A 12,463-nucleotide genomic window follows, 5' to 3' on the forward strand; every position below is an offset into this window, starting at 1 on the left:
ACAGTCTGACAGGGTGGGAGGAGGGAGGTGGGTAGGAAGTATGCATGGGGTTTGTGTAAGATAACAATTTTATTTTAAAATGCAAAGGTTTTGAGAACATTCTCAGATCTTAGAAATTTTTTTTTCTATACCCAGCTCTGTGCAGGCTTGATGTATTACTTTGAAAAGCTGTCACCCAGTTGATATTAAAGCTGTTCGATGCTTTCAGAGGTGATTGAAAAGCATTGATCTGGTGAAGTGAGACCCTTTGAGTAAAGGTGAACTAAAATTGGTATCTATTACATTCGCATTCAGGTAACAGTTGATTCCAAACCCACGTGCCTTGCCAACAATCCGTCTGATCTTGTTGTTTTCTCCATATCACTAGTAGCCCACACTATGCTTCTCTGTTGTTTCATTGTGACCCCACTCTCTTGTTGACAGTGTTCTATACTTTCTAGAAATGCTGTTCTATATGCTGCTGTTTTTGCCAAAATTAATTCATATGAATTGAATCTGTGCTTCTGTTAAGTTGGCTGAGTTATGCAGGCAATGGTACGTACGTTGACAGATCAGGATAAATATTAGCAAAGCATTAATGGATGAAGTATGAGTGCCCATTTGCAACATGAGCTTCCTGCCATGGTACACAGTTCCTCTCCAGGCTGCATTTTCAGCACTTTCATGTTTTCGTTCTGTTAATGCTCTATTCATGGTGTCGTTTGGCTTAATGCTTACAGTGCTTTGTAAAAATCTCCCCACCTTTTTACATTTTTCACATTCTGCTGTCTAAAAAGGAAAGCAGTTCAAAATGCATTAAAATAGGATTTTGTTGGCACTAGTATACACAACATACCCTTTTTTTTTTTGTTCCGGTATCTTTATTTTAAATTTCATAACAGTACAAACAACAAATAATGCATCATCCAAGCAATATTCGCAATGCGGTCATGAGTAGTAAACTTGCAAGACATTTATCAAACACTGCCCAAATGTGGCTACATTTAAATGAATGATGATTCTTTTCTGCAGCTGCTGCTTCATATTTATGAATAAGAGACCAAATTCCACAACATGTTTAAGTCTGTCATTGTGCTGTCTTCCCAGTTTTGCAAAATTAATTTTACTGCTAGTGATACTAACAGGAAACATTAAAGAATCATTTTTGGAAAAGGCAGATTGGAGCCCGAGGGGCTTCCACAAAGCAATTTTATAACACAAGTTTTAATTGAAAAACAGAACCTAGGCACCCACATACACCATTCCAAAATCCTGTTAGATTAGGACAGTGATACAGCATGTGAGATAATGTGTCTAATTCAATTTGACAGGATTAACATTTCTTTGAATTGGACCTGCTATTTTACTGGTTTTAACCAGAGTCTGTAGGTTCTGTGTTCTAGAAAAAACCAGACTCTTGTCAATGGAACAGAAAAAGAAATCTGGGTAATCTTCCTCTAAAAGAATTCTGTGCCCTTTGGGTATAAAGTTAATTGGTCGAAGTCTGAGATATTAATAATAATAATAATTCATATATATTGAACAAACCATACACTCTTAGCAATTCACAGTAAAATTCCATATGAGAATCTCAGTAATGTCACAATCTTGACATATACAATAAGATTATGTGGGGATGATGGAAGACTGGAATGCAATACACAGTGCATTTTTACTCAGATTTTGAACAGAATTCTGTAAGGTATAAGGAATCTATTAATGGACTATGGTGACAATAGTCCTAAGTAGGTCCTCAATACTGCGTGGAGAGTACCTATTCTGTAAATGGCATCTAGGCACCCCAGTATTGGTATACCTTGCGTTATAGGCGCCCACAGTTACACTAGCCATAAAGCTGGCCTGAGAGTGCTGAAATGTGGCAAGGGTGTGCATGTAACTGGGAGATATGCCCATAAGTACCTGTATACAATATGTAAGCCGCATTGAGCCTGCCATGAGTGGGAAAGCGTGGGGTACAAATGTAACAAAAATAAAAAACAAAACAAAAATAAATTCTCTGCCTGTGTATACCCCTGTAGCACTTTACGCACCCTTTATATTTACTTATTTATTTATTGGGATTTATTAACCGCCTTTATGAAGAGATTCACCCTTGTAGAATAGTGCATAGGAAGATTGCACAGATAAGTGCTACATTTTGGTGTATATATGTGTGCAAAGGGGTACATAAGTGTAGAATTACTCTTCATGTGCTTAACTCAATTTGATACAGATTAGTAGTTATAGCCCTAAGTTTTTACCTGAAGCAGTGGAGGGTTAACTTAGCCAAGGTCATAAGGACTCTCAGTGGGATTTGAACCCTTGCTTTGCTGGTTCTCCGGCCGCTGCTCTAAACATCAGGCCTATTCCACTGCTTTCTTTAAAGGTCAGCTGTTCTGAGAACAGAGGTCAGAGTTGCTATCATGTAATTCTTGCAATCTAGAGTGCCATACAAGAACCAGCAGCTTATACAGTACGAGTGTTTGGTTAGGTGGAAGCTCAGAGCGTTGGGGAGATAAAACTAAAAGCATGAGTGCTGCAAAGGTGCAGTGTTTGAAGAATGAGATGGTAGGTGACCCTTTAGTTCAGGGCAAGACTGTTGAGTAGTACGTTAAAAGGTGTTATTGTACGTAATGCCAAATGTCCCTTTATTTATTATGCTGTTCTTCTCTTTTGTAACGTTCTTTCCACTCTAGAGATTTCACTTCATAGGACATGCTAAATCTTCCAAGTGTTTTAGTGGCAAATACCTTTCCATCATGAGCCTTAATATATATTTTTTTAATGCAAAGATTCAGAAATCATGGTTGATATTACAAGTGATTCTGAGCCTACACCATATTCTATACTGAAAAAAAATTGTATGAGCTGCTATCTGAGGTAATGAGAAAATCTTGCATTGTACTAGGTTAATTTAGTTTTGATTTAATTTAATACACTTGTATTCCACCCAACCGTCAGTTCAGAATGGATTACAATAAGAAACACAATGAGGATAAAAACAATATACTCGCAAAATACAATCATTTCAATAGGAAAAATACGCACACCCCAAACTAATACTTTTTAATACCATAGTCAATGGCACCAAACCCCAGCTTTTCTTATTGTTAGAACAATGGTAAAGCAAGGGCAGTAAAGTTTATGTGGTTGTGTAGGAGGAGACGTTTGTTGGCAGAGGGAGATGACAAAAAAAATGCATAGCACAGAGGTTTGGGTTTCAGAACTATGTTGCATAAATTTGTAACGGTGATACTCTTCAAAATATGTACTTGATAATACTTAGATACTTTTGTTAATGCAAATGAAGAGAACTTAGAAAAAATAAAACACCCAGATAAGGAGGACGTGTTTCTTCCAGCTCTGGCAGTGAGAAGACATGTCATTGATGTGGGAAATGATAAGAGCCAAATAAGGTTTCTGAAAACGGTACCACAGCAATCGCAGAACAGCACAGAAGAGGGTTCAAAGCACAAGATGTACAATCCAGAGCACAAAAGCACCAAGAGCCTTCAAAAACAGAACAAGCCTTTTAATTCACAACTTATGTCAATCTCGTACATCAGTGATTCAACATGGACCGTGTTTTGGAACACAGGGCCTTATTCAATAAAGGTTATGCTCCTAAACTTTATACTTCTAATTTATGAGCATAATTTACGCTCCTAAATTAGGAACATAACCAATTTTGGAGCATAGAGTATGCTTCTAATTTAGGAGCATAACCTTTATAGAATAAGGCCCTCAGTGCCTGTATCAGGGGTCATATGACAGCATTAGTCCAATATAAAGATGTTCAGCATCTCAGCTAAAAGTAAGGAATAAAAACCAAACAACGCACTGAAGTTCTAGCGTTATGTAGCCTAGTCAGTGGCAATCATAGCATACTTTTTGCAGCAAGAGAGTTGCTGAATACATTTTAGAAAGTCTAGAAAAAGCATTTCTAAAAGTGAAGAAACGAAACCATTCAAAAGGTATACATCAGGAAGTATTAATTTTAAGCTCTGGTCTCCTGGAAAGTGTACTACTGCTTTGTATATTTTAATTTGGCATGGAAAGTTGTAGAAATTTTACAAAGAGTGTCTGCTCATAGGATTATTCCAGTTTGCAGGTTATCCTCGGCTTAAATGTAAAGCACACACTTGTCTCAATTCCACTATGAACCCTGCCAATGAAAATGACTCTTGCCCTCTCCTCACTGCTACAGTCCTGCAAAAGTGGACTTTGGCTGCCATCTTGTGGCCATGTACTTGGCATAAACTGTGTATTTGATAACCTCTTAAATTAGAGCAGTGTAAAGAGATGAACATTCATTGGTCTCTGCAGAGTGATATTCTGAGTTGTTTGCATTGTTTAGATGACTCTGAAAGAGCTGATTTTGATGATGTGCTTGTCTTGCATGAGTGAGTGCTTCTATAACAGTTGCATTACAGTTGCTAGCTTAATTTATTGGCTATTTGGTTTTATGTGTGCCTTCCTATTTGGTATGTGTTCTGCCATTTAAATTGATAATACAAATCTTAAGAGTAGCTTGGAGCAAACAGGAGCTGAATGGTTCTTCACTCAGGGTATCCTGTGAAAGGCTTTATGGGCAGCATGAGATGTGCAGATAAGCAGAGTTCTCCTATACATGCCAGCTCATGCACACTAAGGCCCATATTCAAAAGGTATGGCAACCTGTGAGCATTAACCAACTCCTCAATGGATCTTTTTACCATATGTATGTGAAGTAGAAACCTTCTATAACTGTTATATGGTCTTATAGTGCAAGGCTTTCTCTCTTCTCTGTATTAGTTAAATCTCAATATAAAAAATGAAAATAGGAGGAAAATACCTCATTTAGACCTTAAACCACCTTCCTGGAACAATGTGTTTCCACTGTGTGTGGTTGGTCAAACAAATCATCACTGGTCTAAAAACCTCCTTTCTACCGTTGTTGAACCATCATGTTCTCTGTATTTCTAGCTTATTTAAAATTTTTGTGGTGTTAATATTGTTTTACTTACTAGTTTGCTTATTGTTTTTGTGTGTGTGTGTTTTATAATTCGCTCAGAATTGTAAATGATGCAAGTTAAAAAAAAATTAAATTGTTTAAATTGTCTTTCACTCTTCACGGTTATAAAAGGAAACAAAACAAATGAACAAAAAACAAAACATGCACGATACCTGTTTTGTATACTTAGGAGTGGGTCCGTTGAAGTGTGAATCAGGGAGGTAGAAAAAGCAGGCAGGTGTTTCTGAATTAACAAATCTTTTTATCCTGTTTTGTTTTGGCTGTCATCATATTTCCAGGGTGTGTTATCAGATATCACAAAGGTCACTCGTCTCCATGGGTTTGACCCTGTGTGGCTCGTCCTAGTGGTGGGTGTGGTGATGTTCACACTGGGATTCGCTGGCTGTGTAGGAGCTTTGCGTGAAAATATCTGCTTGCTGAAGTTTGTAAGTATTAAAATAAGTGTTTATTTTATTTTGTAAACTAGGGCAGCAGTTCGATTAATGGTGGCACATAGTCTGCAGTCCATTTTTTTTTTTTGGGGGGGGGAGCATTTCCTCTCCTTCCCCACCCCCACCATGAGATATCATACCTTTGCTGGTAGGGATAATGAAGCCCCACCAGTTGAGTCCACTGCCAAAACGCCCCCTTCTTGTGCCTCCTCAGGAGAGAGAAAGTCAGCAGGGTACCTGTAGCCACCAATGTCGGCATTCCTCAAACATGCTCAGTTCATTCATAAACTGAGCATGCTTGGGAAGTGCAAGCATTGGTGGCTGTAGGCACCCCTCTAAATGCCTCACTCCTAAAACAGTGTGAGGAGGAAGAGGTTGACTCGGGTAGTGGATTTCTTCAGCTGGCGGGGCTTCAGCTACCTAGCCAACCATTGAACAGGTACTGCAGCTGTGTAGGGGCCTGAGCCCAGTTTCTCTTTCATATGTGCCCCGTGTGCCTTCACCCATTTTCTCTCTCTCGTGTCCCCCGTTACTTCACCCATTCTCTCTCATGCCCCCCCTTGCCTTCACACATTTGTTTTCTCTCTTTCATATGTGCCTCACCCACTCATTCGCATTCTCTCTCTCTCTCTCTCTCTCTCATGTCATGCCTCCCCTCCCGTGGTTCTTTCTCAATGCCCACCCACACGGTCGGTTCAGCATCTCTCCCTCCCCCTCCCCTCCCGGTTTGCCATTCTAAAAGCTTTCTTTTTCAGGAAATCTTCGCCCTTTAGCAGCAACCGTATTGAAATGCTGCATTGGGCCTTTCCTTCTGACCCATCCCACCCCTTCTGAATACAGAAACTTGCGTCAGAAGGTGATGGGACGAGTCAGAGGGAAAGACCCGGTGCAGGCCAAGGCAGATTTTCAATATGGCTGCTCCTGCTGCAGGGAGAAGACTTACTAAAAAAAAAAAGGTTAAACCGGGAGGGAGAGGTGTTGGACTGACCATGTGTGTGGACGGACAGGGGAGAGGGCAGTTAATTATTAATTTCTATTAATAATTAATATGTTAATCACGATTAACATTCAGCCCTATTTTGAACAAATTTTCCTGTCTGGTTCATGGTTTTCTCTTTGTTTGCTGCCCCGTTGAATATCCAAACCTATTATTTGTTTACCTAGGGTTAAGAGCCTAAGGGGTCCTTTTACTAAGCTGCAATAGGTGCAAACATGTGCCTAACACAGCAAAAATGGAGTACTATGGGTTGTGTTCAAGCTTCCTGCGGTAACTTGGAAATCTGCATGTGCTAACCACACACTAAACAAGTTTTCTCATTTTTTTTGAGGGGCAGTGTGAGTGTTCCTGCTTAACCAGTTAGCACATCTACATTGCTGCATGTTAACTGATTAGCGCAGAAACTGCATGAAACCTTACTCCCTACAAAATGGGTGGCGTTAATTTTTCAATAAATGGCTGCATGCTAATGCAATATTAGCACCTGGCCATTCATGGAAAAAATAGAAAAAAAGCCATTTTTACACCTGTGATAAAAATGGCCTTAGTATGTGGGGAAAACCTGCATAAGGGTACACTAAGGCCACTTTTTACCACGGCTTTGTAAAAACACCCCTAAGTTCCCACTGCTGAAAATCAGTTTGAAGCTCCTAACTTGTTTCTTCCCATCTTAAATTCCATAGCCACCTACTCTTTAGGTGCCTTAATTTAGGACCTGTCTAAATATGCTAATGGTATTAATTTGTACGATATACTTTTCTTGCACGATTGCAGGAACCAAGTCTGATTTCTAAAGAACTGTTTCACAAAAATATGATTCTTTAAAAAAAAGAAATAGGGAGAAAAAGACCTCGTAATGACCCAAAGCACACCTTGCTGATTCAAATTGTAGCACTCAATAAGTGTGGTTGGTCCATCTGTAATCATGGGTCCAAAAACTCCCTCAGAAAATAAACGTTTAGCGGATCTAAAACAATTTTCAATTTTATTATACTGTTCACATCCACTAAATCGAGCAAAGAAAGTCTGTAACTTAGCTTAATTTGCAATGCACAGCTGATTTTCCATACGGCTGAGGTCCCGACGGGGACCCGTTTCACTGCAGCTTCCTCTGGAGACTCAGCCAAAAAATGTCCTGAAAGAAAATTCACGATCAAAATTAGGAACGCCTATATTTACAGCATTGTGTCTTCATATCTATGTTATTAAACCTACTAAAGCTGTGCGTTCGTATTCTGGCATACAGCAGCAACTCTGTCTAAAATGGTGCCATATTTAAAAGGACGCTGTCAAAAAACACATCAATCAAAATGTCAGTAAGGTCAGCCAATCATATCAGGGCTGACATCATAATCCCAAACCTCTGTCAGTTGTTGATCAGATGAAAAATGACATTCACTAAACACTTTATTTAAAAGTAATTTTATTACAAAAATGCAGCCCATTGTAGTACAGTGTTAAGACCATTAGGCTTTACTTTGTTGAGGCGATGTATCCACCGCTGTTCCTGTTGTAATAATGACCTGTCTCTGTCGCCTCCTCATATAGATTGTTCAACACCTTAATTTAGGAGCCTAATAAAACTAAGGTTCTAGTCTATTTTTAAAAGAGACAATTTAAAATCTTTACCCCCATGTTAGGTTCCTAAACCCTTTGAATATTGGCCCTTTTAGGGATTAATTTAGTGAAAGGGTGCCAATGTGGAATGTTGAAAAATGTGCTTTGTTTATAAAATCAACAGATAGAAGAGAAATTGTCTTAAAAAAAATTAAACCTTTCAAATTACATCAACAGCTCAATAAATTTATGAACACGTTTATCCAGATTTGACCTCTTACTGAACACGTACGTGAGTAAGAAAATGTGTGGGACCATCGTATCAGAGACTTAGGGGGTCTTTTATAAAGGCACGGTAATGTTATTAGCATGCGCTAAACAGTAGAGATGTCCATAGGAATATGTGGACATCGCTAACGTTTAGCGCATTCGCTGAAAATGCTAGTGACCTTTGTAAAACGACCCCTTAATTCATAATGCCTTCACAGCAGTTGAACAGCTATCTATGATTATAATCATTGGTCCCCAATTTTTTTTTATTTTCATGTTATAAATACCTTTTATTTTAAATTTGTATGCTCAACTGCAACTGTCTTAAAAGCAACAAAACCACTTAGCCTGAAAACAGCCAATAACACTCACACAATGATGTTTTGAGTACTTGCTCTGCATCAGGGTGTTGCTCTCTTCAAAATGCTTTGTTCCAATAAATAATTTTATCTGGAGAAAGCTCTCTTCCACCCAATGAATTTGGGGAAGAGGCATTATTAGGTATTTTATAAAATCAACTTAGGCGCGTAGCCCCAATAGCATACACGGTCTCTCAAACTTACATAGGCCTCGACATAGGGGCTTGTTAGTTGTGTATGTTGTTTTGTTACCCACCTTGGATAAAGGTGGGCTATAAAATATCTCTCTATATAAAAAGCAACACCAACGTTCTATGAAGCCTCCAGCCGGAAGTGTGAAGGGGGCGAGATATCCGGTTTCCCTATGAGTGTCTGCTCCGCCCTCTCTGTAACACAGTCAGTGAAGGAAAACAGCAGAGCACGAAATCAAATCGCTGGCTCTGTAACAGTGAAGGACTCAGAGGGGGGAGGGGAGAGAGGACAGAGGGCAGGGACACACACACTCCCACATGCACACAGAAGAAAACATTGCTAGCCCCCGTTTCATTTGCATCAGAAACGGGGCTTTTTTTTACTAGTAAACACATAAATGATCTAAAAATGGGAATAACTAATGAGGTAAATAAAATTTGCTGAAGACACAAAGTTATTCAAAGTTCTTAAATCACAAGAGGATTGTGAAAAATTGCAAGAGGACATTATGAGATTGGGAGACTGGGCATCCAGATGGCAGATGACATTTAATGTGAACAAGTGCAAAGTAATCCATATAGGAAACAGGAACCCAAACTATAGCTACATGATTCAAGGTTGCACATTAGGAGTCACCGCCCAGGGAAAGGATCTAGGTGTCATCATTGATGACATGTTGAAACCCTCTGCTCAGTGTTCAGCGGCGGCTAAGAAAGCAAATAAAATGTTAGGAAATATTAGGAAAAGAATGGAAAACAAAAATGAGGATGTTATAATGTCTTTCTATCGCTCCATGGTGTGACTGTACCTCGAAGACTGTGTTCAGTTCTGGTCACCACATCTCAAAAAAGATATAGCGGAATTAGAAAAGGTACAGAGATGGGTGACAAAAATGATAAAGGGGATGGGGTGACTTCCCTATGAAGCTAAGGGGAAATATGATAGGTGTCTATAAAATACTGAGTGGAGTGGAATGGGTAAATGTGAATCGCTTGTTTACTCTTTCCAAAAAACAAGGACTTGGGGCAATGAAGCTACTACTGAGTAGTAAATTTAAAACAGAGAAAATATATTATCATGCAGTGTGTAATTAAACTCTGGAATTTGTTGCCAGAGAATTGCAGTTAGCTTAGCAGGGTTTATACAAGGTTTGGATAATTTCCTGCTACCACTACTTATCATTTCTATAGTGCTACTAGATGTACGCAGTTTTGTACACTTGAACATGAAGAAACAGTCACTGTTCGAAAGAGCTTACAATCTAATCAGGACAGACAAACAGGACAAATAAGGGATAAGGGAATTACTAAGGTGGGAATTATAAAACATACATGGGTACCGTACAAGTGAAAAAGTCCATAAGCTATTATTAAGATGGACTTGGGAAAATCCACCACTTATTTCTAGGATAAACAGCATAAAATCTGTTTTACTGTTTTGGGATCTTGCCAGTTACTTGTGACCTGGACTGGCCACGGTTGGAAACAGGATACTGGGCTTGATGGGGCTTCGGGCTGTCCCAGTATAGCAACGCCTTATTCTATGACAGAAGACAAAGTGATAGATAAACTACTGTTTATGCCTTTGCATATCAAATACAGGAGAAGCTCACATGAAAAAAAAAAACTCTTATAAAATTACTCCCATCCCCAATGCATTGTGCCCACAACCCAGTTAAGTTAGGACTTGATGCTGAAATGTTGGGTATTATTAGGAAAGGGATGGAAAACAAAAATGAGGATATTATTATGCCATTGTATCGCTCCATGGTGCGACCGCACCTCGAGTATTGTGTTCAATTCTGGTCACTGCACCTCAAAAAAGATATAGTGGAATTGGAAAAGGTGCAAAGAAGGGCGACAAAGATGATTCAGGGGATGGGACGACTTCCCTATGAGGAAAAGCTGAAGAGGCTGGGGCTCTTCAGCTTGGAGAAAAGGCGGCTGAGGGGAGATATGATAGAGGTCTATAAGATAATGAGTGGAATGGTACGGGTTGATGTGGAACATCTGTTTACGCTTTCCAAAAATACTAGGACAAGGGGGCATGCAATGAAGCTGCAGTGTAGTAAATTTAAAATGAATCGGAGGACGTTTTTCTTCACTCAATGCGTGGTTAGACTCTGGAATTCGTTGCCGGATAAGGTGGTTGGGGCGGTTGGCTTAGCGGAGTTTAAAAAAAGGTTAGACGGCTTCCTGGAGGAAAAGGACATAGATTGTTATTGAATGGACGTAGGAATAATCCACTATTTCTGGGATGGGCGGGACGAAATGCTTGTTCTTTTGGCTGCTGTCGGAGACAGGGTGCTGGGCTCGATGGACCCTTGGTCTGGCCCAGCATGGCGATGCTTATGTCTTAAATTTGTCAGAAGTGCCAACCTGACTGCTGGTGGACTAATATGCTTAGAGTGGCATAATTTGTGGGGTGGTACTGGCACAGCGGGCCAGTGTGTCTACAAGATATACAGGGCTGGTGCCAGGTCTTGAGCATTTGTGCATGGTCAAGGTCTGCTAGACCCTTTCTTCCCCCCCCCCCCCCCCCCCCCCCCGAACTTCCATGCTGGCTGCAATAAGTCTTCTATAGAGATGCTGATTGCCAAATTGGTGCTGCCCCAGAGGGGATCCCTACGCCAAGCCCCCTCCTTACCCATCTTCAAATCCTTGCTTAAAGCTCACCTCTTCAGTGCTGCTTTCGGAACCTAACCTTTCGAACATATAGGCTGCCCCAATCTGTCTGACCTATCAGATTGACTGTACATTTGTCTTTTAGATTGTAAGCTCCTTGAGCAGGGACTGTCCTTCCATGTTAAATTGTACAGCGCTGCGTAACCCTAGTAGCGCTTTAGAAATGTTAAGTAGTAGTAGTAGGATAGGGAAGGGAAGCCACTGAACACTTGGAAGGGTGGGGAGAGGAGGAGGAGAGAGCTGATGGACATATGGGGGTACAGTTAGGATTCTGGATACAGGTGGAGGACCTTGAGCCACTCTTTGGTGGGGGTGCACAACTGAAGATTGACCTAGCGTTTCAGATACCCTTGGGTGACCCTGTTGGAGTCCAGGTGATACTGTAACTATCCTTCTGCATTTCCTCCTTTACATTTTTTTCTGCCTTTTTTTTTTTTTTGTTCCTTCCAGTTCTGTGGTGCCATTGTGATTATTTTTTGCCTGGAGATGACAGTGGCTGTGCTCGCCTTCCTGTTCCAAGACTGGGTGCGAGAGAGGGTAAAGGAGTTCTTCGAGAACAACATAAAGGCTTATCGAGATGACATTGACCTACAGAACCTTGTTGACTCCCTGCAGAAAGCAGTAAGATGCTTGGGTACCATAGAGTACTCATCTAGCGTGTAATTGTTTTTCCTTTCTTTACTGAATAAGAAATAAAGGTTAAGATGTAAAAAAAGAATACAGGGATTTTTATTTTTGTTTGTTTTTATTTTTTAACCTTTATTTTTCTGTACTTTCAAGTGGACTAAAATGGGCAGGCACACAGTTTTTAAATAAGAGTAATTAAGTGGAGAAATGCCATTTTGTTTTAGGAAGAGAATCACACAGTTGTTAAAAGGCAGTTGTATGTGCACTTGGGGTTTGTTGGGATTGGTGTGGTCTATGCGTGCATATGGTGGTACATACAGTCCACAACCCATTCACAATGGCATTAGAGAACC

General features: G+C 40.0%; 1 protein-coding gene across 3 annotated transcripts in view; it reads left to right on the forward strand.

Annotated features, from left to right (window-relative positions):
- The window catches only part of TSPAN14 (tetraspanin 14), a 140,540-nt gene that overhangs the window by 105,352 nt on the left and 22,725 nt on the right, over positions 1-12,463 (forward strand). For all 3 annotated transcript variants that reach the window (XM_030203276.1, XM_030203277.1, XM_030203278.1), the window contains exons 4-5: positions 5,272-5,418; positions 11,934-12,104. In XM_030203276.1, the coding sequence (XP_030059136.1) occupies positions 5,272-5,418; positions 11,934-12,104 (318 nt within the window). The remainder of the gene's footprint in view (positions 1-5,271; positions 5,419-11,933; positions 12,105-12,463) is intronic.

This window comes from Microcaecilia unicolor, chromosome 5, assembly GCF_901765095.1.
Source record: "Microcaecilia unicolor chromosome 5, aMicUni1.1, whole genome shotgun sequence".
Taxonomy (NCBI): Eukaryota; Metazoa; Chordata; class Amphibia; order Gymnophiona; family Siphonopidae; genus Microcaecilia; species Microcaecilia unicolor.